We start from the raw sequence: 26,848 nt of genomic DNA, 5'->3' as shown, positions 1-26,848 counted from the left end.
TAAAATTCAGCATCAGCTCTCTAAAAAAATAATTAGTTTTTCAATAAGAAGGAAATAAACTGGTTGGTTAGGTACTATGCAGGGAGCTTTTAATTAAAAGATATTTAAATCTGATTCTCTCAACTGTCATAGAGTTGAATTCTTGAATTATGTTTGCTACAGTTGTTGTTGTTGAGGTTTTTTTTAGTAACACTGTGAAGTTCTCTTTGTGCAGTGCTGTAGGGGATGGATGGTAGCTCCTGACAGATTCAAACACAGCTGGCTGAGAACACTGCTGGTGATGGATGAGCAATGTCTCTGTTAATGCCTTTTATACATAAATGATGGGCTTGCTTTATTTATTTATAAGATGTATCCAATTACACATCTCAGAGCAAATGTCCACTGTTCAGTAAAGCACACAATATTGGCATCAAAAAGACAATCCCTGAAATCAGTGATCAATGTATTTTCCTCCTTCTCTGGAGAGAGGCTGAAATAAGAAGTAAACCTAAAATTCAGCAAATTCAAGTAGTTCTTTAGGGACCTAATCCTTGTCTGTAATAAGTGACTGAAACCCAAAGAGGGATGATGTTATCTCTGCTCTGGCCACTTGCAGAGCACCACACTCACTTGAGATTTTTGCTTCCATGTGGCCTGGGTGGATCAGTCCCACCTGTACAGCAGCCCAGAGTCTGTCATCCCACAGCAACAGCTAAAGCTCACTTGGCTGTAACCTGCTGGGATGAGTTTCTGTGAACTGAACCATTTTATTTACTCAAAGAGGAGGAGAATGAATGGTTTTGCCCTTCATGTAGCTTCAGCATAGGTTTTTGAGTGCTTTTACTGTTTCTGTGTGTGTTTGTATTCATGAGTGGATGCAGTTTAGAACGTGAGCTGTCCAACCAATATTAGCAACTTCACAGTGTAAATTGAGTTAGTTTCTTTTATCAAGTAGTTAGGTATATTCTGAAACAATTCTTAGTATTTTGCTACAAAAGAATTAGTCTGGATTAGGGAGGGTGTGCAGACAGCAGCATGCTAAACAATTTTAGCCTTGGGATCTGGTTTGGCCTCTTGGAAGACACCCAGCTCAGCTGATGGTGAGGTGTGTGTGTGGTCTGTATTAGGTGACAAATGCACTGTAAATTCACCCTTATATTTCTGATAACTTATTGATATAGAAGTGGCTTGAATTACGGTGATGGGATGAATTTATAACGCAGCCAAAACCTGAAGGTTGTGACCTAGCAAGGACTAAGTCTCCTGTCCATTGCTGGATTCCAAATGCAAACCATTTGGGAAGTTGTGGAGCAGAAGCCCTGAGGCAGAGAGCTGGAATGCTGATGGCAGGGAGCAGCTGAGCTAAGATGTGTTTGCTGTTCTCACAGGGGTGGTTGTTGTTTGGCTTTGGCACTTTTATGCTGCCCACTGTTCTTTCCTGATGGTGGGAGCCCAGCAGTGGGCTCAGCCCCTTTCCAGAGGCACTGGACAGCAAGCCTGTTTTTTTTTTTTTTTGTGTAGCCAGTGTGTTTGTTTCTCATCCTGTCTTGCTGTCTGTCTCTGAAATGTGGTGCTTTCATGTTGGATGTGGTAGTTCTGCAGGAATTTATATTCGCAACAAGGTTTAGCAAGACAGAATTGTGACTACCAGGCAAATAATTTAGAGTTTGGTTCGGTTTCTAGGAACAGAGGCTTGCTAGTTATTTTTCACTGGCTTCTGTGCTATTATGTTGTTGTGATAATCTTGGCAGGAATCTGTCACTCTGTGTTGGTATAATTGAAACTTGTTTTCCCTGAGGAATCACTCTGCTGCTTGTTTTATTTGTTTACTGACATTGACAGAGATCCTAATGGCTTTTAAAACCCAATTTGTGCATCACTGAATATCCTCCAAAGAGGAAAATAAAATTAAATTTATCAGTAAAATAGGGTCTCCCATGCAATGCTTTGTCTGGGTCTGGGGCTCCACCTGAGCACCCAGATGGGGGTCTGGAAATGGTGTGGTGAGCTGCATCTTTTGATTATTTCTAATTCTGTCTTAGGGGCTTTTGTCATTAAGATACTTGAAAGGATAAATGACAATAAGTTATTTAGGGCATCAGTGTAAGTTGCCCAACTTCGCCTTGTGAGAAATAAATTATCTTTAGCTTTTATTAAAAAGGAAGTTAAGATAACAAAACAATAACCACAGTGAAATTTCCCTTTTGGGAGGGTGTACATGATGGTATCACTTATTATTGTCATAAATCAGGGTAATTAAGTGTTCAGATTTTTCTTAATGTGTGATATCAAAGTGTTTATGTATTTATTTTATTTTAAGCCTTTGAAGAACTTCAGCGAGACCATTTGGACTATTTTGTTCATAATGCCTTGCTGAATTGTGATTATGGATAGATAGATGTGTGGCTTGTTGCATGCTATGCTCCAGAGGAGCATGCACACAAATAAATGGTGAGGCAGACATTCAGGAATGTAGAAGAAAGGATAGATTTCTTTAAGCCTAAAGAGCAAGGATATATTTTTTAACTCCCCCAAAGCTGTGGGTTTGCGCTGGATGAAGATTCAGATTTTTTTTTTATTTTAGTGGAGTGATTTAGACCATCTCTAATTGCTTTTTGACACACTTCCTTGTCATTCAAGCGCACAGGGATTGCCCAGCTTTCAGTGAACTCTGACTGTGAACGTCATGAGGAGATAAGTTTGGAAAATACTGCTGATTTTAAAGGTTATCTGTCAGTTTGTATATATACAGCTATGAGCCAAACCAATCTGACCTCAAACCAGAGCTGTAATATAATAACACTGCCTTTCTTACTCTGTATCTCCTTTGCAAATCTCCCTGACACTGATAGCACTACAATAATAATAGATCTGCAATATTTATGTTGCCTCTTCTAAGGAAATGTTCTAATGTGCCTTGGAAAAGTGGGTAATTAGTGTTATCTCCTTTTTTACAGAAGGTAAATTAGAGGTACAGAGAGCCCTGACTCCCACCTCCTTGTTCTCACTGTACTTGGTTCAGTAGCACAAATCTTGACCATGTGCACTGTCGGTCTGATTTGTACTTTTTATTGCATTGCAGTGCCTAGAACAAGGATTTTGGCTACTGGTGGTGCATCCCACAATAAAAAGATCTTACAGGTAAGTAGAAAATTAAATCTTGAACTGAACTTGCAGTTACATCTCCATTTTTATTTTGCTGTACTGAATCCAAATGACTGCAGCTGCACAGGAAGGTGGGGATATGGAATTGTGAATTTGCTGCAGGTCTTTGGGGTTTTTCTTTAGGTTTAGAGTGAAAACCTTTAGCCCAGTGCTAATTTTACATTGAACTTAGAGGTTTTTTTCCCATTTGACTGGTTTTATGAATGTATATCTGAAGCACTGGTGATTTCCAGGTCTCATCACTTAAATCAAATAATTCAGAAAAGAAATTGCAAAGAAACTTCTTATATAATACCTGAGATATATTTTTTTATTGCTCAGGTGGAAGCTGAACCATTGGTTTCTTTAAACTGAAGGGGAATCAAACATGGTGGTATTAATGGTGTTAAACATTGAAAAAACCCCAAAAACAAGCAAACAAACAATCACGCTGATACAATCCTCAACCCCCTGCCTTTGTATTATTTATTAGCTTTATGGCATTTGTTTGGAGGAGGCTGCACTTTTTTTAGGGTTGTTCCTCTGTCTTCCCAACCTCTTTTTTTGCTGCTGCTGCACATCCAGCCCGGGTGAGATCCTTCATCCATCTTGTGGAGAGCAGGGAACCGTGTGCCCTCTGTCTGCGCCCACTGAGACTTGGCACAGCCTCGCTCACAAATGGTGAGAGGCCTCTCACCTGGCTCTCCACAGCTCAGAGCCAGACATCTGGATTGGGATTCATCCTGCCCAAAGCCAGTCATCTGTGACGTGATGTCTGTTTGTGATCTGTCAGCCCTGGGGTGGTCGGGGGAGATCCCGTCTGTCGCAGTGCAGAGGAAAACGGATGGTGTTTTGACTTAACAAATGGAAATGTCTCCCTCTGGGTGATCCGAGGAGCTTTCTGGGCTCCAAGGGCTGCCTTGACAAGCTCTGCTTTATCCACGGGCTCCAACACTCTCCTGGAGGTAGATATGTACATCAGAAGTCCTAATCTTGGGCCAGGTCTTATCACTGGGGATAGTGAACACAGGGTGAAATATTTTCTGGGCTTTCCAATCCCTTCCCACCAGCTCCAGAGAGAGTCAAGGCCAGCCTCAGCTGCACACCATTCTCTTTGACAATTGCAGTCAATTCTCTGCTCCACAAAACCTGAGCTGGATTAAATGGAGGTCGAAGAACTAAAAAGTAAAAAGCTGTTTTCTCCTAAGGCATCCAAGCCACGTGTGTGTGTGTAACTGCTGGTTGTACAGCTGATTGGGGAGCAGCAAATTTAGCATGTTTTGCCTGCAGATGTCACTTCTCTTCACCTGCTTTGGTTACTTTGCCTAAGAATGTGACATTGGGAAATTAAGTGATTGGTTAATTGCTTCAAACATTGGTGCTTACAAGAGTAATTCCACTAAGGGTGCATCAGGAAAGATTGGATTCACAGATGAGTTTGTTTTTAAAGCTGTATTTCCAGTTTGGTTGCCAGGAGGATCTCCTTGCTGCGGAATGAGGGCAGAGAAACAAATGTTCTTAAAATATATAATTTGGTAATAAACACAGCTGAAAAATCATGGGGTTGGGAGAGTGGCGGCTGGGGTGCTTGCTCTTCACGTATAACAATTCAGCTGGTTTTAAAACTCATTAGAAGGGTCTTAAAATAATATGATCAATACAGTGTCATTCACTTAATTCAATCACTGGTTAATTGGATCTTCCTTTTTAATTTAATCAAAACCTCAGAAACCATATCAGTTGCATAAAGAATAACAGCTTCCACCCTTATCATGGTCAATTTTGGATAATTTGTTCCAGGGCTACAAAAGACTATCATTTAATTAATCAACGTTCAGGAACTCCTATATTTTACACCACAAAGGACACAACTTAGGAAAATCTGTTAAAAAATTTTAGTAGGGCAGCTTTCTCCACAGTTCCAGGAAGCTTTTTATAACATATGTGGTGCTTGATTAATGACCACATGGAACACAGCGAATTATCTTAAGCAGTAGAACCTCTAACAGTTTCTTTTTACATTATTTGTGAGAGATACCACAGTTCCAAAGGACTTACCAAATATATGAACTTGGAAAAAAATTTATTTTATAATAGTTGCAAAAAATTTTTTATTTTTTAAATTATTGAAATTTTTTGTAGTATTACAGCACTTCTTAGCAATCAGTATAGAGTAGAACTGCAGTGTATGAAGCTCTTCAGAAATAAAAAACAAAAAACCAAACAAACCAAAAAACCCAAAAAACTCCACAAACCCCAAAAAAAAACCCCCACAAAAAAACCCCAAAACAACAACAAAAAAATTGTTGTCCAAAAGACTGTACAATTTAAACTTGTAAATAAACAAATAAGAAATGCCCACTAGAGATGAGGTGAAGATGCAGATGGGGAATGTGTTGAAACAAAGTGGTAGCAGTGGCTGGCAGGATGGGCAGTAGGACTAGAGCTCTGTGCCCTTATAATTTCCAGAGGACTTTTTAATAGATAACCATGATTTTTCATTTGTTCTCTAGCACTGAAGTTCATGTGTTGCTCAATGCTTGCTTGCAAATGAAATTAGCCAATCCTGACTTTTCTGTCTTACCAGAAAGCAATGTTTTAAGTATATAAGCTCAGGCTTCCATTGGGTTCTAGTTAGCAAAATGCCACTTTAATTTAAATTATGAAATATCAGTGATTTGCAAAGGTTTTGATTTGAAGATTCTCCAAAAAAAAAAAATCAGAGAAAGAAAAATCCTTCAGAAATTTCATGTACTAAATATTTCTATAGGTGATATGGATTGAACTTCTTAGTCTTCTTTTATGAAGCCATGGCGTCCATCCACAGCAGGGTTATAAATTCCAGCATCGGGGGTGCCTTGCACTAATCCAAATGGCTTGGAATGCTGGACATTCTGGCTTTATTTTAGACTCAATTGCATGGATTTAAGTCAGGTGAGACACTTTTCCCTTTGGCAAAAAGTAATAAAACCAGCACAGGTTATATCTGAATTGTTTCCTGCTTCATGTGTTGCTCAGCCTGAGGGGCACCTGCAGTCCTAGAAGTGATGGAACCAAAACAGAAAGCATTTGTTGACAATGTTTTTGGAGAAGAGTTACTGAACCTCCCATATCCCTATCCAAATATGTCTTAATTTTTCCACCCCTGTGTTGTTTTTCTAAACCTAAACTGTGGGGAAGAGCACATGTGCTCAGTGGCTGTAAGGTGCTGATGGTGTTGATTTCAATGCAGAATGATGCGTGGTGGAATAACTTCAGTATCTGTTGGATGCCATAACAAATCCTTTGCCTGTAAAATTTTATTTGTATTACTCAATGTCTCAATATATCTTCATAGCTAAGGTTCCCTTAAAACCAGGAAAACTGGTAAATTTAAAGGCCATGTAATCAGCTCCTGTGTCATTCTCCCTGCTGATCCTAATAGGATGGGAATGGTGGAGATGAAGAAGAAAGGCTTAGAAGGCTTTCATATTGCTGGAGGGTTTTTTTTTTAATCCAAGTATAGAACTGAGGAGCCATGACTGGTTCTTCTCTCTTTCCTTCCCAATCAGCTGTAACATGATGGAAGAAAACAGGCTCCAGTCCTGGGTTCCTGAGCAGGTCTCCTTGCCCTGACATAAGGCTTTAGTGTGGGCTGATCCTGTGAGCTTTTGAGGGATGACACTTGAACCGAGGCTCCTCTGAACTGTAACCAAGAGATCTGGAGAGAAATGGGACTTTATTTAGAGTTACATCTGTAGCTCAGAATTCCCAATACCCTGTTGTGTGACAACTTCAGGCCTCATTGTTGCCTGCAGTGCTTCTTTCCACAGGCTCCTGGATGCTTGGCTGGGGCTTGGGACAGCTGCTTTTTCTCCTGAGCAGTGATGAAGGATTTCTTTTCCCTTTGTGTTTCATGGATGCTTTGGTGCTCCTCAGGTCCTGTCCGACGTGTTCAACGCGCCCGTGTTCACCATCGACACGGCCAACTCTGCTTGTCTGGGGAGTGCTTACAGAGCAATCCATGGTAAGGAGATGCTTGTGAGCAGTCAGGGCATTTAATTTTACTTGGTTAATACTTGGGATTAATGTTACTGGGCTTGAGTGGGAGTCCTCTGCACGTCTGACTGGAAGGCCACACAGGTCAAAGAGGGATTTTTGCTCGTAGTACACTTGGATTAGGCCAGACAATATAGTTTACATTGTAATTCCAAGCCTGATGGCTGCTTCTCAACCAAGGGATGGGGTGTGGGAAGTGTTGGTACTGTCCAGGGAAGGTCTAGGACCTTCACATGTTGAGTTGCTACCTCCATGGAAGAATACAGGCAGCTGAAGGTGCTGGTGCAGCCTGCTGCCCCAGTTGGTGGACTGGCTGCAAACTGGGTTGCTGAAATGGCCAAACCAAACTTAAGGTTGATCCCAGCAATGAAAACCAATGAGGGCAGGGCCAACAAGGCCTTGTAATATTGTTGGCCAGTATTAAACCTTATATCTATCTTCCAGCTTTTAAACATCAAGTTGAAAGATATTCAAGGTGTCCTGGGCTCCATGTACTTTCTCTGGTAAATGCATGAATCTTGGGATACTCTTACCTTGACCAGTCATCTTGCTTGCTGTACTACATCACTCACTGTAATATAACAGTCCAAGCCCCAGGATTTACATGTGAATTAACTTATATCTATTAATGTATGTGGGTGTGTGTTAAGGGTGGACTGTCAGCTATTTAAGACTTGAATCCCAACCATGAATTTTTATCCATGTATTTTAAAATGTTTTCTAATATCTTACAACTAAATAATTTTTAAAAAGTGTGGAAGTTCTTGTTTAGGTCAATTTTAGTTAGCCTCAGATTTTTTTATTTGAGTCTTTAGGATTTGGGCCTTAAGACATGGATAACTTTTCTACAAGTTCATGTAAAACCATGGGATTACAACAAGCATGGAAAAGATAGCATCAGCCATCAGAAGAAATGAGCCAAGTTTTAATTTTAGAAGCAAATTCTGCTGTCACATTATAGCATCTAAAGACTACACCATCTCTTGCATTTGAAAACAGCACAGAAAGTTGCATGACCAAACCCTGAATTGGTGTGTTTGATGCACACAGCGTGCTCTCCTCTGTATCTCCAGAAAAGGCACAAGGGTTCTGTCAGGCCTAGTAGGCTTTTGCACAACAGTGGAAACACTTGGATTATCTCTGTATTTGAAGCCACAATGGGACCATTTCTGCACCTCGTGGGTCAAGTTTCCAAACTGTTTTTCTTTATGCTGAAATTTTGCCTTCTGCTTCAGAAGCCTCCCAGCAGCTAATGCTGCAGGCAAACTCCTTGTCCTTGAATGCACGTGAAACGTGGAGCCATCATGAAAGTTTGTGTGGATATTTCGTGTGTGTGTGTGTGAGCTGTGTGTTCCCTCTGCCAGTTTGGCACTTGAGATGTGGAGGCTTGGCTGACAGAGCGTTTGAGCGAGGATTTCGGATGCTGTGCTGATGGAGGGACTCCTCTGCTCACGTCCTCTGCCAGCCAAGCCCCAGGGGGTTTGCTGTGTGTGTTCCTAAATGGCATTTTTGATTGATGCTTTCAGCTGCCTCACTCTTGGCCAGGCAAAGGAATTGAGCAAAAGTGAGGACTTGCTAATGTAAATGAAATACTGATGGCAAGGGCTCTTTAATAACCTTACAATGTGCATCTGGGGTGTTTCACAGTTAGCCTGGGGTTCTTAGCAGGTGTACAGGGAGCTCCTGAAATGCTGTGATTTGCTCACAAAGCAAAATGTTGTCGTAGCAGAACTCCCCTATTATTCTGCTTTCTTACACGGAAATATATTTAATAATTTGTAGCATATTTTCTTGGAAGTGTTTTCATTTCTCTTCATTTTTATGTTTAGTCACATTTTGTCCTTCAATCTCTTGCTTCCACATATTTTCACTGCTGTTTACTGTATTGTTGTAACCATAAATAATTACTGATATTGTTGAGTAGCATTTCTGCTGCTTACCTGTTCCCCAGGGTATGAATTGAGTGACTGGCAAAAACTCAATCACAGAGTCCCCACTTCCCAGGCTACCTCATAGGAATGTAAGATCTTCTGCCATTTATCCTTCAATCCTGAATGCTGACCTGACCAGGGAAGATCAATATAATGTATTAATTTGCCAGGGAGTCAAGGCACATCCCTCATGGTGTTTCTTGGCATTGATCAGGATTGTGATTCTCATTGCAGGACTTGTAGCTGAGAGGAATGTGTCCTTGGCTGATGTTGTGAAATTAGCACCGGAGCCCAAATTGGCTGTTACCCCCACCCCAGGGGCTGAGGAGGTGAGCAAGTTTGGGAATACCATTTTTCTTTTCCTTTCTTGTCTGCTTCAAAATGTAGAGCTTTGCTAATTCTTCTGGTAAAATGGATTAATTTAGGAAACATTTGGTTACACAGTTCTTGTTGTAAAGACAGATTTGATTTTGAGAGATATTTGGTGTTGGAACGATGCAATAATCTGATCCCACCATCCAGGCCTGTGAGAATGAATTTTCCTAACAAAGTGTGATCAGAGAGCAAATTCTCTTCCTTAAGGGACAGAAAAAGTTATTAAATAGTTGAATTTGGATACAGGTCAGTCAGGTTGTAACAGATAATCTTGACAAAATAAATCTGGACTTGTTTGCAGCAAGCAGCATGGAAAAGAGGGTGGTGACTGTGCTTTCTGGCTTCTTGGAAGCATCTCAAAAAATCCTTCCTGTCTGTAAACAGTGGTCAGCAATTGTATAGAATCACTGGTATATAATCACTTCCAAGCTCCCACTTGGAAGCCATTCCAGCTGGGAGGATTCAGTAGGCACAGGTCTTTGGTTCTGTGCCCATCCTGTGAGTTTCGGCACGTTTGAAGGTGAGGTTTGTGCTTTATGGCCCACGTAGACAAAGCAGAAGAGAGAGTCATTGTTGGTGACTGTGTGATTCCAGCCCTTGTAAAACCAAGGAAGCCCTTGTAATTTCAAGGAAGAAATCATTGTCTCAGGCTCTCCAGTGCACCCTGCACGTCTCACTCTCCCCCAAAGTTTACAACAGCTTTTGAAATATAATGAGCAGTAATAAATACACAATACAATATAGCAAGGTTCCTGGAGAACACATGTTTAAATAGCAAAGGTGAATCTCACCAAGGTCTTGAGCTGGGCAAAAACTTTCTTTTACATCAGCACAGCCTTACACACTCCACCATTTATGAGACTTGGGAGCGGCCTAACTGCAGGCAACAAGGTTTTAAAGCTTTTAGTTAAACTGGGAAATTAATGATCTGCCAAAACTACTAACTCCCAGCTACATGTGTAGAGGAGCACCAGATATCATCATGAGTAATAATAGAAATGATCATGCTGCATTGTGCCTGCCAGCGTATTATTTAATTATTAACTGAGATGGAGGAGCTCAGTAATCGAATAGAAGTCCCCTTCAGAAATATTAAGACATTGAATAATTTAAACTTGATTGATCTGATCTCATTTACTCAACCTTCCCCCCTCATTTTAAAAGGCAAAATAATTAACAGCAGTGGCCTGTGCCATGTGTGTTGCAGCTGAAGCTCTCTGCAGGGAACACACCACAGGAGCAGCTCCCTGGTGTCTGATTCAACCTCACGTCGCTGCCCTGTTCCCCCCCAAAATGCTGTGTGGCTGAAAAGCTGCCAGCCTGCCTGGGGTGGAGGTGGGGAGTGCTCAGAGACCTGCTTTTGACCCCCTGATGCTGCTTCAGCTATAAAACTCAAGGGCACAGAATACAGCTGTCACTCACAGGGGCCTTGCAGCACCTTGTACCCCTGCAGGGGCCAAGCAAACCTGACTGGAGAGATCACCGGGGGATTCAGCCACCTCTTTCTACTCTGCTCTCTGCATAAAATGGCCTGGAAGCTAAAAGAGTTAATTATCTCCTTCTCAGTACTTTTCCTTTTCCACATGGTTAGACCTGGCTCTCCTTGCACTTTTTTTTTTTTTTTATTGGTTTTAAATGATGTACAGTAGCAAATTGTTGCCCCAGTAGATAGGAATGAATGACAGGGAGGGCAGTGGACAAACAGCAAGGAAAGGAATAACCATTCCTGCTCTTTAGCTTAGCTTTCCACCTTCATTCCATTAAAATCAGCTTCTTGCAATTACATATTCCACACCATTTCTTTTTTCTTCCTGCCTTATAATTTTGCAGTTGATGGTGGATTCCCTGGCTAGTTTCATGGCTGTGAAAATGCAGAAAGCCAGAGGGCCTGTCAGTAATACAGTGTGTTAGCATGAACAGCACAGTAAAAATTCATAATGCAATGAGTCAGTTTGATTCTGTTTTATACAGAGCTGCATCCCCCTGTCCATCCAATTTCATTCTGTTGAGGTTAGAGCCTTTCACTTAAATGAAAGTTCTTTTTATAAACTTCAAAGTCATCCTGAGGTTAAGTCCTGTCTTGCTGAGGAGCTCTTCTGAAAGAGTGGCTCACCAATGTGAAATTCCCCCAACCACTTCTTTACATTTTTTGGACGGCTACAGCTAGATCTTGGCAGGGTGGAGAAAAAACAGGTCATAACACAGCAATCTGCTCTGGTTTCATCCTTTATTCCTGGTATAGGTTGGAGACAATGGGTTAGATCATCGGGGAGAGGAAAACCTCCTATAGACAGAGGTCAAATGGGACAGTTTGATGTAGTTTCTCCTTCATTGCCAAGGCCTATGCCCGCAGCAGGGGTTTCCAGGAACCAAAAATGCAAAAAGCATTTCTTTGATTTCTGAGGGATCATTTGTGATAATGAATGTGATTTAAAAAAGCAAGGGCAGGGCGCACAGAGCAGCTCTTCTGGTACAATTAAACTGATGGGCAGGTAAAATAGAATAAAGTCACAAGATGGGGAACACGGAGCTTGTGGTGGGCGATGAATCAGTGGTTAGTGGAAACTGAAGTCTCAAAAGTTCCAACTTGCCTGGCAACAATGGGACTTTGTCCTGTAGCAGACCATCCTGCCTTGAAGAGACCATTTCAAAGTGGATGAATCCCCTCTGTGGGTATGATCCCATGTCTCTTAGCTGAACCTGATTGCTCAGTATTTTTGTAGGAGATGGGTATTAATCTGAGCTTGTTTCTAATTCTGTCAATACCCAAACAGGTTATAAGATGTTCTGGTGGAAACCGATGTGGTGATAGTCCTTGGTCACTCACTCAACCAGACTAGCTCAAGTCAGTCATCTGTGGGTTAATCTGATGAATCCTTCTTCCTTTTTTTTTTTTTTTTTTTTTTTTTTTCCCCCAGAACAGCAAAAATTAAAGAGTCATTTCACCTCTTTGGGGCCTCCTCTCTTCCCTGAGGAAAAAGACTCATCAGAACCACTAAGCATGACAAAAATAACCAGGAGATTCTAAAGCAATAAATATATGTTAAGAGACAGAAATAATCTGTTATTTCAGCATTAGAGCTCAGATCTATTTTAGTAATCTATTAAAATAAGGATGGCTGGCTAGCTGGTTAATTAAGCAAAAATAAAACAGGAGAGAGAACATGATTATCTGGGAGTTGGTCACTTTTGTTTATACAAGCTGTGTGCCTGTGACAGAGTACCAGACTGGCTGTGATAGTGTCCTGTGGGGTTTTGTAGGAAGAAGGCATAGAGCAGCTCACCACCTCTGGATTTTTGATTGCATTATTGACTCTGCTGAGATGTATTAATCTTGCAAAAAAATCAGGAAGGGAAAATGTAAACCTAACAGGTTTTCTTGACTTTGGTGAATTGTCTTGTAAGTGGGTGGATTTATAGAAGTGACCCTATTACCCAGGAAGGTTATAATGACCTACTTATTGATTTAAAATAATTATATTTTGTTGAGTTTGATTTTGGAGGGGGGAGGTGGTTTTCTAGAATTGGTTTAGGTTGGTAATTTACTGCAAAGTAGGTAATAATAATACAACCACAAAAATATAATAGGTATTGATAGAAGTTTGATTAGGGTGATTTGTGTAGCCAATAATTTTTTTAACCTGGTAAACTGACTAAGGTAGGCTTGCAGAATGGCTGAAGTAAAGAATATAATTGTTTCAGGTGTAGTTCCTTGGCCAAGTCTTCAGAGTATTTCCAAACACTGTTTTATTGTTTCTGCTTTAAGAGTATTCTTTCTCTGTCAAAAAAGGTGAACAACTGCTATGACTTGAAAAATAAAACAACTCTTGATTTCTTAAGCAAATATCTATAAGTAATTTGACTTTGGTTTAAAGAAAGAGGAACCTATCAGAAGCAGCAAGTGTTTGTAAGAGACTGATTCATTTTAATCTGTTCAGAGTAGATCAAATGTACTCGGGTAGATTAAAATTAGATAATCACCAGCATCATCTTTGTAATTTGTAAATTTTGAATTGCTCCAGTGATTGGCTAATGGAGCATTGCAGGAGGTGGGAGGATCCATGTGGATTGTCACTTGTAGTAATAATTTGTAGCTGCTTTTGCCCTCGGAAGGTGGCAGGGACAATGTAAACAGTAAAAGCCCTGTTGAGGCTGGTAATGTGGTGAGATGTAGTAACAAGATGGCACATTTGATTTGTTCTTGAAAATAGCATTGTACAAATGCATTTTTCAAAGAGGGCAGGTTAAATCATTCCCTGGTATAATGTATTATTTATCATTAGCATTTTCTTTAGTTGTGGGACTCTCAGAATGTGACCAAATTGTCCCAGGAGAGAAGTTTAGGGTTTGTAAATGAAGCAGTCAGAGTACTGTCAATGTTTGGAGTAGGCTATAAAGATAAGCTGGAGAAAGGGCCATAATTAAGCAAGGACAATTAAATTATGGACAATAATAAGGTTTGTGTTGTGATACGTGTAATTACTTTTGTTAAATATCATGGTTTGATAGATTAGATTTGAGGCTATGGCAGAGAGGGGGAATTTATGTCCTTGGGTTTTTATGCATTATTGAGAGTCCTTTATTCCCTTTGGACCTCAATTATAAAAACATATCTATATAATTGCCTCAGGAGACAGACTCCCAGAATGACACAGGAGGAGCTGCCCAAGGTTCTGTGGAGGCACTTTAGTCATGACAGACCTGGAGAATCCCCTTCCACAGACACACCTGGGTGCCATGCTCTGGGTTGGGGCTGTTTGGCTTTTCTTCTCTGTTTCATGGGAGCTGCACTGCTCTGGCCCCAAACTTCAGCTGGCATGAAAAATACTGCTTGTGAAAAAGCCTGTGGTACTGCTGCACTTATCAGCTATGATGTACTGCTGGTATTACAGCCAAGTTCCCTGAGGAGGAGGAATTTAAGGCTTTGCTTATCCCTCTGAACTGTGCAGCTTTTTACCCTGAAAAACAGGAATAGAGTACAGGAAATATTCTTAATTATTTGTTTGCAATTTTTTTCATATAGTTCATAATGGAGGATTCATTTACACTAATGGCTGAGAAGCTTATTGCAAATGCCTGAATTTTCTCAATTAGCAAGCTAAGTGCTTAAGTCCAATAAACAGGAAAAGAAACTGTCAGTAAATGTGGTTGTTCATTTATTTTGACACATTTTAATTTAGAGTGATGTATTAACAATAATACTTCCCAGCCTTCTGGTAAATGTGTTGTGTGTATTTAGTAAAAATACTGATGGGCAAGTAATATGGAGCCTGCTTTCTCAGTGCTGAGCTCACTCACCAATGCAGCTCTGCTTTGCTGAATCTTTGCTGAGAAGCACTTAGGGTTTATCAAATTTACAGAAAAGCAAAGTAAGAAATAGCCAGTGTTCATTACAGATGCTTCAGTGAATAGAGGATTGAGCTGGTTTTGTTTGAATTACTTATACTCCCAGTATAGCCATAGTTGCCTTCCCAACATTTTGTTTACTCGGATGTGCATACTTACCAGAAATGGGAGCAATAATATTCTTTGAGAACATGAAAAGAATATATATACACATATATATGTAGTCCTCTTAGCCCTCCAGGCCCTCATGTAGTTAGTTAAAAATACCATGCTGAGTAATGTGACATTTCATAATAGTGGTGCGTTTTATTTTCTAACCCCATAAATCTGCATAAACCTCCAGGATCTCCGTATCACTGTCCTGTGGAGAAGAGGAGCTGGGGCACACACACATGTTAAATGCCTGGCCTGGGGTCACTGAATGAGTCTGTTGCAGAGGCAGGAGTGAGCAGGATTCTCTGCTTTAATCAGTGGAAGACACTGTAAGACTCAGTCACTGAGAGGTGGCTTTAAAAACCATTTTATGATGTCTTGGCTAATGAAGAGTGTCCCTTTCCACTTGCTGTGGATGCTCCTTCTCTTCTACCCCTTCCTAGACTTAATCTGCTATAGAAATGTAGAAATGAAACTTTAATTTAACATTTGGTTTGTTAAAAGGGAGGAGTTGATTAAAACTAGATCCATGTGCAGAATGTGTCTATTAAGTCACTTCCAACTGTTGTTAGGGAGGGTGGAAATGGGAATGAAGAGATAAATCCAGTTTTCACTGGTCAGACTTAAACTATCATTCAGGAGAAGGAAAATATAAAAACTGGGTATTTTGCCATCAGCTGAAAGACAAAACAAACTCAGTATTTTTTATTTCCTAGATGAGAAAATTTCCTGATTTCTTTTTTTCTCTGGGAAAATATGGCTGTTACAGACACTGAGGCTCCTGCAGGGCTGTACAGAGACCTACACAAAACCAAGCAGGTCTCCTACCACATCCCCAGAGTTTACCTCTGCAGCATTTTCCTCCTGAATTTTTCATACATGTACACACACTGCTGTTGGCTGTCCTGAAGAGGATAAAATGCATTGAAATGCTAGATCTTGCTTACTGATGAGAGCAGTAATTCAGTTTGCTGGGTATGATTCATTATGGCTCTATAACCTCTCTGAACCTGGAGACAGCAGCGAGGCTGCCCTGATTATGAGTCAGTGCAGAGGGCTTGCAGAGCAGACTGGCAGCCTCTAGGATTCACTGTGGCAGGGATATGACCTTATGGCATCCTCCTAAGGACTGCTCCAGCCTGTACCACACCCTGCACTGGCAGTCCCTTTGTGCTCGAGCCAGCAAATGTGCAAAGCTGTGCTGGTGTGGCTTGTCACAGTTCTGACTTTATGAGAGGGAAAGTTAACACCAGAGGGAGGAGATAAGGAGAAAGGTGCAGATGAAGAACAGTTTTTTTGGCTGGAGCCAGAGTAGAGGTTTATTCAGGGTTTCTCATGTCATGGATCTCACCCGTATCCAAAAGCACAGGACGTGTCTGACTCTGGGGTTTTGAATACATTTGAGTCCTGATTCTTCTTTGTACAGTTGTAAGAATATTATCTAAAATCTCCTGGAAAGTTATAGCTAGGAAAATACAGAAAAGCTACTCAGATGGGTCTGCATTAGTCCCTGTGGGCCTGGGGAGTGAGGAATGTGGCCATGGAGCAGACTGTGGATGGGAAAGGTTGTGGCTGGGAAAGAAGTGTATGAGAGAAGCAGCTCAAACAGGTACAGGACTCTGAGAGGGAGTGTGAAGTGCATTTTGGAAGGCCCTGGTGAGCACATTGGCCAAGGAGGACCCCTCTGACTGTGCTGGAGGGTGGCAGTGGGGTGCTTAGCCAGGCAGAGGAGGAGGGGACAGAGGCAGTGATCCATCCTGGGGCAGTGGAGGGAGGCAAGGACAGGAGTTCTGCCTGGGTGATTCGCACAGCTATTACTGAGGGGGCATGTCACACTGGGAGAGGTGACTTTAGCTGAGCTGCTTCTGCTGGAAGTAATGACTTCTGCTTATAGCAAGAACACAGTCACAATAAGAACAACCTGTGCATGTCATAAAATTAAGTTGTAAAGGTGATGGTAAAGAGGACTGTGACATTTAAAGAGGGAAAACTCTGCAGCACTTTCATGAGCAAATTGGGGAACAACCAGCCCAGACTTTCAGGTACTTGTGAAGATGCTGCATTTTTCATGTCTGAAGATGTTTTTTAACTGCAGTGTAATTTAAAAATCTAATTTTTCAATGAGACATGTTTATTTCTTTTTCCTTTTCAGCTCTATCGTCCACTTCTGAAAAGATATGCTGAGCTTGAACAGAAGGTTATCTACAACCCAGCCTCTTCTTGTCCTGCAAAATAGAAGCAAATAAAATTTATATGTTGGCTGAGTGGACTCCCAAGGAGAAGATCAGAAGAGATTTGCTCAGAATTTACTGGAGCTGTTTAAATCATTTCGTTCCTCTTTGTAGACAAATAATTTTTAAGTGTCTGTGTTTGAGTGTGTTGGTGGGGAAAAAATTACATTGTGATTGAAAACCTTCTTTTTCTGACCTAGAGACGGGGCTCTTGAGAGGCGTTTTAAAAACTTTTATTCCATTTTCAGTTTCATGTGAAGGGTGAGATGGTACAGACGTTACAATTCACGTCATGACAATCAGAAGCTAAACTATTTCCTAATTACAACACATTATAAGTGTTTCTTGGCCTATCAGCTTTTGCCACACAATGCTGTTCATGCCTTAAAGCCAATCATCTAAAATTACCCCTCGTGGGTCCTACTACAATACACTTTTCATAGTTCTATTTCTCCAAAGTATCTAGTCTATTTGCAAGGCCATCCTTTGAAACTTGTTTCTAGTTCCATTTCTCTCTCAACACTGTCTGTCCTATCCCATGGCCTTTCTAAGTCAGCACACTTTATCTCAAGGTTTGCATAAAGATGCACAGGACTGTGTGAGCCTTCTGTTAGGCTTTGAGAATTCTGGACAAATCCATTTACTACAAAACCTGATTAAAAAAGCATCATATTGCTCTGTGTGTTTGTGGCCTCAATATTTCTTAGGTACTTTTCAGACTATGGTTGCTGTTTTGGAAGAACTGGGTAACAAAGTCAAGCTCCTTGTGTATGTGAATCACTCTACCCATTTCTGTCAGCTTTGATTCCATGTTTTTGGCATGCCAGTCTCTGCATACCTGTCTAGCAAATTATCTTAATTCCTCAACTTCTGTTGCTTAAATGTTTTGAGACTATCTTTCTGTTCATCTGTAACTTGGAGATGTTTATATCTTTTTCTACACAGAAAGCATAAGCACACTGACTTAATCCAATCTTTCTTTAATATGCGGAGGAGGCTGATTAAAGTCTTTAAAGATTCCCTGGGATCCTCTGAGAAGGGACATTCTTGTCACATGACACTATGGAAAGCCTGTTGTGTGATGAAACATGATATGGCAGGGGTTTATAGATTGTGGAAAGCACAGAGATCTTATGTGATACAGACACCACTGCACAATGTTGTACTTGACATCAGTTTTGTAAAAAAGAAAATAAGAGACCAAACATGGAAGGTTTCATACATCTCCTTTCTGCTTCAAAAAGCAGAGTCAGTTCATCTGCACACCATCTTGGGGTTACTCTCTTTCTTCCTCCTTGTCATGGCTGTGAAATTCTGTGTTGTGCTCTGCTTTTAACAGGGCAGGCTGGTAATTTCTTTTCTTACATTCCCAATATCCCATTTCTTTCTTGGACATCTTGAATAGAACAGCTTGATTGTTTTGCTCTGTTGCCACTGTTTCACTTCAATTGTTTTAGTCCAGATTAAGTAGCCTCTAGCTGAGAATATCTCAGAAAATGTGAACCAGGAGATCTTTCTGCAAAGATGTGTGGAAGTTGCAGAATTTGAATGAACATCCCTGGGCAAGTGGGAACACTTTACTGCGTTCTGTGGAGCTGGTATCTTTCCCTTAGGATAAAATTTCTCCTGGGAATAAAGCAGATTGTTTAATGAAAGTGACTGAAGCCTTTCTTCCTCTCCTGTAGAGGCTGTAATGTGTCTTGGGAATAAGCCAGGGAATTATAGAGAGTAGAGGATGTCTTTATTGACTGAGAGCTGGATTGTGCCCCTGCTGGAGCTGGATGACTCAAATTCATATTCTTCACATTTTGGGGGCATAGGAGCACTCTTCCTATCCCTGCCACATCTCTGTTGAGTGTGAGAACCCTTGGCCATGACTCACCTTTGGAGTGGCCAGGGAATGCTCACATTCCTCCTTTGGTCTCCCTTTCATATTTAAGTGCTTCACTTTTGAGTACGAGCAGTACCCTTTTTTGTTCACAACTGAATAATTACAACTTCTCCTGATATTAGCATGATTACTCAGGAAGGTCAAGAATTACATTTCCGAGTTGCTAAAGCAGGCTTCTTTTAAGCAATTGCTTTAAAAGGTGGCATTAGAAATACACATCTATCTCTTTTATGTGCTTATTATTCTGGGTCCAAAGGTACAGTGCTAAAACATATAATACTTCTTGCAGGCCTCCACTGTCAGCAGTTGCTTTGTCATTGAGCAAGGCTGTAGAGAAATGCAGAAGGATTAATTAATACAGGTTAAACAATGCCTGCTAGTTTAAGTAGCATTGTCATCATCATCACCCTAAAGTTCTGCCAGGTTAGTAGTTTGATGTCAAAATTAACCACACAGAGAAGAGGTTTGGAGAGGTCACATCACAGAATGGGTCAGGTTGGAAGGGGCAACAGGGGTCATCTGGTCCCACCTCTCTGTTCCCAGAGGGTGATCCCAGAGCAGACAGCACAGGATTGTGTCCAGGTGGTTCTGGAATATTTCCAGTGAGGGAGACTCCACAGCCTCTCTGAGTGGTCTATTCCAGTGCTCAGTCACTGCCCAGTAAAAGAGGTTCTTCCTCATGTTCAGGTGGAACTTTCTGGCCATCAGTTTCTGCCCATTCCTCTTGTCCCATTGCTGGGCACCACTGAGGAGAGCCTGGTCTATGCTGAGGCTGAACAGCTCCAGCTCCCTCAGCCTTTCCTCATAAGGGAGATTCTCCAGACCCTTGATGACCAGGGGAAGCTGTTCCTCCTGACATTCCTTTACCCTGGTCTCCCAGGTCAGAGGTTCCTCAGGGCTGGTCTTACTTGTGAAGACTGATGACAGGAAGGCATTCAATAACTCTGCCTCCTCTACATATTTCAGCTTTGTGCAGTTTTGGTGACAATTTCTTGAGCTCATTTGTTTTGTCAGGGTGAGATGATTATTGTCTCTTGTAGCTTCCTGGCTTTATTTGCTTGTAAAACGGGAGGCTCATGATCAGTTTCTTACTCAGCTGAGGAAGATTAAAGCTCACATTTCTCAGCTCATAGCACATTGCAGAACATTTCTAGTTAATATCTCGGCTCCTAGCAAAGTATTATGTGGTGCTAGTAGGATATTGTCTGGATGATTTAACTACTTTCTGAGCTCTTCTCTGGATGGGGAGAGGAGACTTCCTTGTCTGCTGGGCTGGGCTGGGGCTCTCTGCCATGTCCCACATTACCGTTAAAGTACTGTATCCTCAGGGCAGCTGATGCACTGTGTGTTTGCTGCAGGAGTCCCTGAGAAGAGACTGGGATGCAGGGCTCTGAAGAGTGAGCCACCACTGAATTATAGTATTGCTGTGGTGCTGGGTTTATTAGGGCTGGCCTCTGAGGAACAGTGTCTGGAGTACAAGAATTTATAGACAAGCTCTTTTTTTTTTTTTCCCAGCTCACCCAACTTGCACATGTTCACTGACTAGTGTCTGATAGAACAAGACTCAATAAATCTCCCCCTTGAAAGGTCCTTTGAAGAAATTCTGCAGTAAGACTTCTACTACTCTTTTATTTTTGTCCTTCTAGGAATGCACATTAGCTCACCAAGGAAACACAGGCTCCTTGCTCTCATGTGCACAACCTTTTAAAAAATCCCCAGTGATGGAAGGATCTGATGCCCTTTGATTTCTAAAGCCATGTGGGCTTTTTGCAAAATTGTCTGCTTTACAGTACTTTGGTAAAGTCCACAGTAGAGGTGGTGTTATGGCATCTGCTGGACTTGATCTTAGAGCTCTTTTCCAACCTCAGTGATTCTATGACTTAATCAACAGCTTAGCTAAGAGAAATCTAAAGGCAAGGCAATAATTTCTACCTCCAAATATTTGATAGAGATTGATTTCCCTCCCTCCTCCACAGGGAACCTTACTGTTCTTCAAGGTGAGCAACACTGCATGCCCATCTTGCCTAGATGAAAGGTCAGCTTCTGTGTTTAAATATCTGATGAGCTATTCCCAGTCTAGAATAACTTGATGGAAAATTCTCACTTCCTGTAAAAAAAAAACCAACAAACCCAAACCCCTCAATTTCCACAAAGAGATTGTTTGCTGTCTAGCCTGCAGCTCCTGTCCCACCCAAGCAAACTACTCTAGCTTGGAGGTGGGTCATGGAATTACATAGAAAAATCCAAGCACCTTCCCTAGCTCCATGGCTCTGTGCTCTCACCAGTCAATCAGAGCTTCACTGGATTCACCCACAAGCTCTTGTTGCACAACCACCCAAAGACAAACAGTTTTCTTTGCAGCCTGAAGTCTTTAAAGTCTTTTGTGATGCAGCTGGAAACAAACAGGAAAAGATGTTTGCTTTTTCTTAAGGGATCAGTCTGAGAGAGCTGGAGCTCTGATTGAATAAGTAATGTACTGAAAAAAAAAATCTATGCTGTGTCGGTGCTTTAATAAGTAATTGAGCTGAATACCTCCATGTGCCATCCCAGGGGGACCTTTTTGTTTTTCAGCTTACTTTTACTTTGGAGTTGAGCTACCATCACAGATCACAGAGCAGAGCAGTGAGGGATCTGTATCTAAAGCCACAAAAAGCCAAAAAAGGACTTTGAATAAATATTTAGTTTTTATCCTTGTTTCTATTACCTTGGTCCCCAGACTGCTGCATGCAGTTTGGAGGCTGAGGGGAAAGAAGACCAACATTTTAGAGAACTAAACTGTCTGATCTTGGTTTTGTCATCAATGCGAGGCCAATTTAGAACCTCCTACTTAGGAGAAAGGGACTAATTTAGATTTTTCTTCTCCTCGGCTGATGATTTTTCATGTAACCTCTCCAATTTAGTTTTTGGTGAAATCTTGACCCTCATGTTAAAATGGGGCTGAAATTGCGAAACAAATGGCAAAAGAAAAAGGCAGAACATTCACTCATCTGATACCAGGGCATCACTATTCTGTGAGGAGCGTTTTCCTAACAAGCTTCTCTGAAGGTGATTGTAGTCCTGATTCCATGTGGCTTGAAATTTTATACTCCTGTGCAAATTGGGTACAAAATCATGTCTGCACCAAAGAATCTCACCTCTTTATTACTTTAAGCTCATTTTGTGCAGGTCAAAAGCACTTTGTGATGTGCAAGGCAAAAGCAATCTGAACGAATTCTTTGGGTAACCCCTGCTCACCTTCTGTACTTTGCAGTCTGGATCAAGCCTCTTTGGTTGGTCAGTTCAAGTGGTTTAACTTTCAGCTATCACAGCTTACACTGCCAGAATGCAATATTTTTAGATTATTTTTTCCCCCTAGAACCATGTTTTTCCTCTTTTGCAGCAGATAACTACCTTTTCTTGTAGATGATTTACCTTGTTGACTGTTTCCACTTCTGAAGGATGCTAAGAGCTTCTCCTATGTGACACTTTGCTGAAATCCAGCCCCAAGAGTAATTTTGCTTTTCTTGTTCTTCTGCTTCTCTGCCACTTCTAAAAGTTGGCCTTGACAAGCAGAACAATGTTTCTGTGGTGATCCCAGACTTCTGGGAACGTCTCAACCACTGTGGGAACTCAGAGACTTGGTTTGGTGTTCTTGAAGCACATGCCCTGAGGGGAAGGGTGAAGGAGCAGCTATCCTAAGGATACTGCTACAATCTCTGATTTCAGTCCTTCACTGAGTTCCCTCCTCCACTGATGTGTCAGCCTGCCCATTACCCCATTAGACATGATGCTCAATCACCAGCCTGACTACTTGGGGATATTATTAATTGTGTGCGATGTTTTTTTCTCCAACATCTTTAGATGGCAGGTATTTGTGACACATTCTTAAGGTGCTTTTATTTGGTATATGTTGCCAGAGTACTCTGTAATGCATCCATCTGGTTGTTGTTCTTGTTTTAGCATCTCATCAGCCAAACAGGAGTCTGGACATTCAGGTGTGGGATTCATCTGACCAGTGTACACATCTCTGTCTGCTGTCATATAGGTTCCTTCAGCCATAAAGTAGGAGGACCACAAGGGAGAGGACTTTCTGGCTGTTGTTCATCTTACCTTGTGGCAGATGTCTACAACAGATCAGGTGATTCATCTCCTGAGTGAGTAGTTTCTCCCTACTGAGTAGAAAGGCAGTGGTGTGGAGAAGAGGATGGAAAAAGCCGATTTCTCTTCCTGTGCCAAAACTCCTGAAGACCTGATTGAAAGCTTGTCTCAACTTTGGAGACAAGATTTGTCCCCAGTTACCACCGTACATCTGGAAAGCTTTCTTGTTCCAGGACTTCTCTGTTCTTACTGTCAAATCTGTGAGACTGACCTCCCCAACCCCGCTCAGACTGCCTTTCCACACCCCTGCACGAAGGTGTCTAGCAGTTTGAGAGCTTTGTTCCTTACATTCTTGCATTTTGTCTTTTAGTAGCAAGCCCTTGCTTGTGTTTATCCCTTCAAGCTGGACTCTCTCAGGCATTTGTGTTATGCCTGCAAGCTCAGAACCCTGGTTCAGTGAAAAACAGCTCCCTTAGGACTGAGACAAGCTTTGCACAGGAAAACAAAGGTCTGCTCAACTTGCTGTTTGAGGACACTCTTTACTCTCTGATTGACATGTATGCAATACCCTCCTGAAACCTCAGCTATTTTCCAGGTCTGATAAACACTGGTGTTGAGGAAGACTGAGTTCTACTTAAAAAGTAGTCCAAGCCATGCTGTGTAACAGAAAGACTTGGAGTAGATATGGAGCTGCTTCTTAGGTGAGGACTTTTATCTTAAAATAAAACATCTTGCAGAAATCAAGTGAGAGGCAAAGGAGTCAGAGAACTTTGATATCACAGCTTATGCCACCTAGGAGCATCTCTTCACATGGCTGTCACAGCTTGTTAGGTTAGGATGGGACATTCCCCTGTCACTCCTAGAATAATTTCTTTGCTGGGTTACTGCCCTGCTTGAGGACAGCGGCATATAGCAGAAACACCCTTTGGATCAAGAAAGATGTTGACAAAAGGCAATAATATATTTCCCAATTTCCATTTCTCAGTTAAATTATGTGGGTCCCCACAACTGTTGTCCCTTAGAAGGAACACCTACTCAGGCAGAGGAAAGAAAAGACATTGAATGCAGATAATGCAATATGTGATTTAGTCAGAGAGTTCAACTGAATGAATAAGCAAATAAGCTGCATTTCAAGCCCTCCCTTGCTGTGAAAGTGTTTTATTTTCCTCAGAGTGATTCTCGGCTCAGAAAATACAGCTGTTGTTTTTCATTTGTGGAAGGTGTCCCTGCCCATGGCAGGGGGATTGGAACTAGATGATCTTAAGGTCCCTTCTTACCCAAACCATTCTGTGATTTTGTGTTTGGCAAACTCTCCTAAAAACCTTTCAGCACAGACTCGCTCTGCTGTTTGTCCAGTGAGTACAGATTTTTTTGTTTTGATCTGTGTTGTGTGTGGTTTTGGCATGATTTATAAATGGACCAGTCAAACAAAGTGTTGCTACAACTGCCCCTGCCTGTTGTCAACCCTCTTTGTTCATGGGCTTCCATAGCAAGAAAGATGAGCCTCTGTGGGACAAGGGCTTCCCATAAAGACCAGAGTAAATGTCAAGAGGCTCTTTTACCTTCCCTCTTGGCCCAGAAACTTTGTTGTAGCTCAGGTTTGCTGGACAGGCAGTGTTGGGTTATCTATGATATGAGTAGTTTGAAGTGAAGGATGCTAATGTTCAGCTAGATTGTCTGGATGAGAAATCACTGAGGTGAGACTGGGCAGGCAATTTGTATCAAGTTCTGCATTTTGTAATTTATACTCTGAATCTTTAAATGACAAAGTAAATTAGCTTGTTCAGATGACTGAGAACCTTGTTTAGAGGGGAAGGGAGAATTCATCTGGACTCAGGAATTCTTGGTGAGGGGACCCAGGCACTCAGAGCCTCTCTTTCTTTTGGCCGGATGCCTCTTGACTTTTTCCTCTCCAGCAGCTCAGGTTTACAGCAGACATGGAAACTTCTCCCTGCCTGAGCTTCCTGCAGCCTACCAAAGGTGGACTGCAAACTGGCACCTGGGGTCAAATCCACCAGGCAGGAGGAGTACCCAGAGCTCCCTGCTCATGGTGCCCCGCTATTGTCCTGAGGCTGTTGTCCCAAAAGTTGGCTGCTTTCCATCAGCTGGACACAAGGCTCTCTTTGGGGGCTGAGTAGTGGTGCCTCTTGGATCTGCCTTAGGCTGGGAGTTCAACCTTCAGCAGGAGTAAAGGTGGTGAAGGATAAAAAACATTCTAGTTGTTTTACATGATGACTAAAACTGTAAGTATGACCTGGCCATGAAGAAGGTGAATGTTATCCTGAACTTTACCTGTGTGCCTTTCCAGCTGAGATGGAGCATTGCCTCATGCAGAACTTTGGTAAGACCCAGCCAGATTTGCTGTCTCGTGCTGAAGAAAAAAGAATTAAAACAGGAACAGGTGAAGGAGAGGCTGGTACCTTGATCAGGGGAAGGGGAGGGCTGTCCTAGGAGAGGAGGCTGAAAGTTTAACTTGCTTTGCCAGAAACACAAAGAAGTTGGGTTATTCAGTAAGAATTATTTGCTGAGTTATTTAGTAAAACCCTTTCAGGTTGGGGGTGGAGGAAGCTCCTCAAGCCAAAGAACAGTGTTGGCACATGAGCAAGTGACACATACTGATTTGGAATAAATTTGCACTGGAAATTAGGAGCAAGGTGGGGGTGAGGCTTTTAAGGACCTCTTGTATTCTGTGCGTTGGTACCAGGATTACAGAGCCCCACACCTGCAGCCCAATATGCTGGAGGGTGGTAACAAGGTGTTAGAAATCCTGTGTGAAAACTCGTTTGGACCAACAGTGACCTTTAGAGAAGCTATTGTTTGCTGTGTGGACAGAGCAGGGTTTCACACTCGACCTCTTCCTTCTTGACTGTGTTTGGTTCGTGGGAAGGAACAAGTAAGGAAGGGACAAATAATGCAAAGCTTTCAACTCTACTTCTTAATCTTGGAACATGTAATAGCCCAGTTTGCTGGGCTGGTCTTCTACAAACAAGAGGAATTTACCCCATGGCAATCTTTCTTCACTAGAACCCTGCAAAAGGAAGTGAGGTTGAATTAGCATTTTAAAGTGGACAGCCTTGAAGTTAATGATATTCAATAAAGAAAAATTGTTTTAACCTTATTTGCACTTTTCAATTTACTTATTAGAGGCCATCTGTTATATTTTAAGCAAGAGCACTGGGAGCTAAACTCTCAGATTGTCAAATGAGGTTTTAACTGGCTAAGCAGAAGGGAAAGAACAGGCTGCCTTAAATGAGCAGTTAGGCTGTTTTTCTTCAATTTCTCACTTTTGTGTCAAAAAGCAAATGGTCACCCTTTCAAGAAACAGTCAAGTTGCGACAATGACATCTGTTTTTACAGGTGCTGATGAGTCTTGGCCAATGTCACTTGTCCTCAGATCTCAGATATGCTCTAACATGGATGAAATTCAAAAAGGCAAAAGTGAGATGAAACTGGTGAGGGTGTGAAGGGCGGGAATAAGGATTTCTGTAAGCAAATCACCAGGAAAGGGAAAATGGGAACATACTGATTTCCTGCTGAATCTGTTGGCCAACCTAGTGACAAAGGGCACGTGCTCTTTGCCTTTGTCATTACTGGCAAGGTCTGCTATCGAACCTCTCCATTTTCATGCCTAGTAGCAGGATTTAGGAGAGGCAGGTGCCACCTGTCATAGAGGAGGATCA

General features: G+C 41.7%; 1 protein-coding gene across 1 annotated transcript in view; it reads left to right on the top strand.

The window, feature by feature from the left end:
- The window catches only part of XYLB (xylulokinase), an 80,813-nt gene extending 62,938 nt beyond the window's left edge, over positions 1-17,875 (top strand). Inside the window, exons 16-19 of the mRNA XM_066314175.1 lie at positions 3,065-3,123; positions 7,045-7,132; positions 9,330-9,424; positions 17,122-17,875. Coding sequence (XP_066170272.1) covers positions 3,065-3,123; positions 7,045-7,132; positions 9,330-9,424; positions 17,122-17,205 — 326 coding nt within the window. The 3' untranslated portion in view covers positions 17,206-17,875. The remainder of the gene's footprint in view (positions 1-3,064; positions 3,124-7,044; positions 7,133-9,329; positions 9,425-17,121) is intronic.
- The last annotated feature ends 8,973 nt before the right edge of the window (positions 17,876-26,848 follow it).

The sequence above is a fragment of the Sylvia atricapilla genome, chromosome 1, assembly GCF_009819655.1.
Source record: "Sylvia atricapilla isolate bSylAtr1 chromosome 1, bSylAtr1.pri, whole genome shotgun sequence".
NCBI classification, from domain to species: domain Eukaryota; kingdom Metazoa; phylum Chordata; class Aves; order Passeriformes; family Sylviidae; genus Sylvia; species Sylvia atricapilla.
Note: the sequence above shows the minus strand (reverse complement) of the source record. Positions and strands in the feature narration are given on the sequence as shown.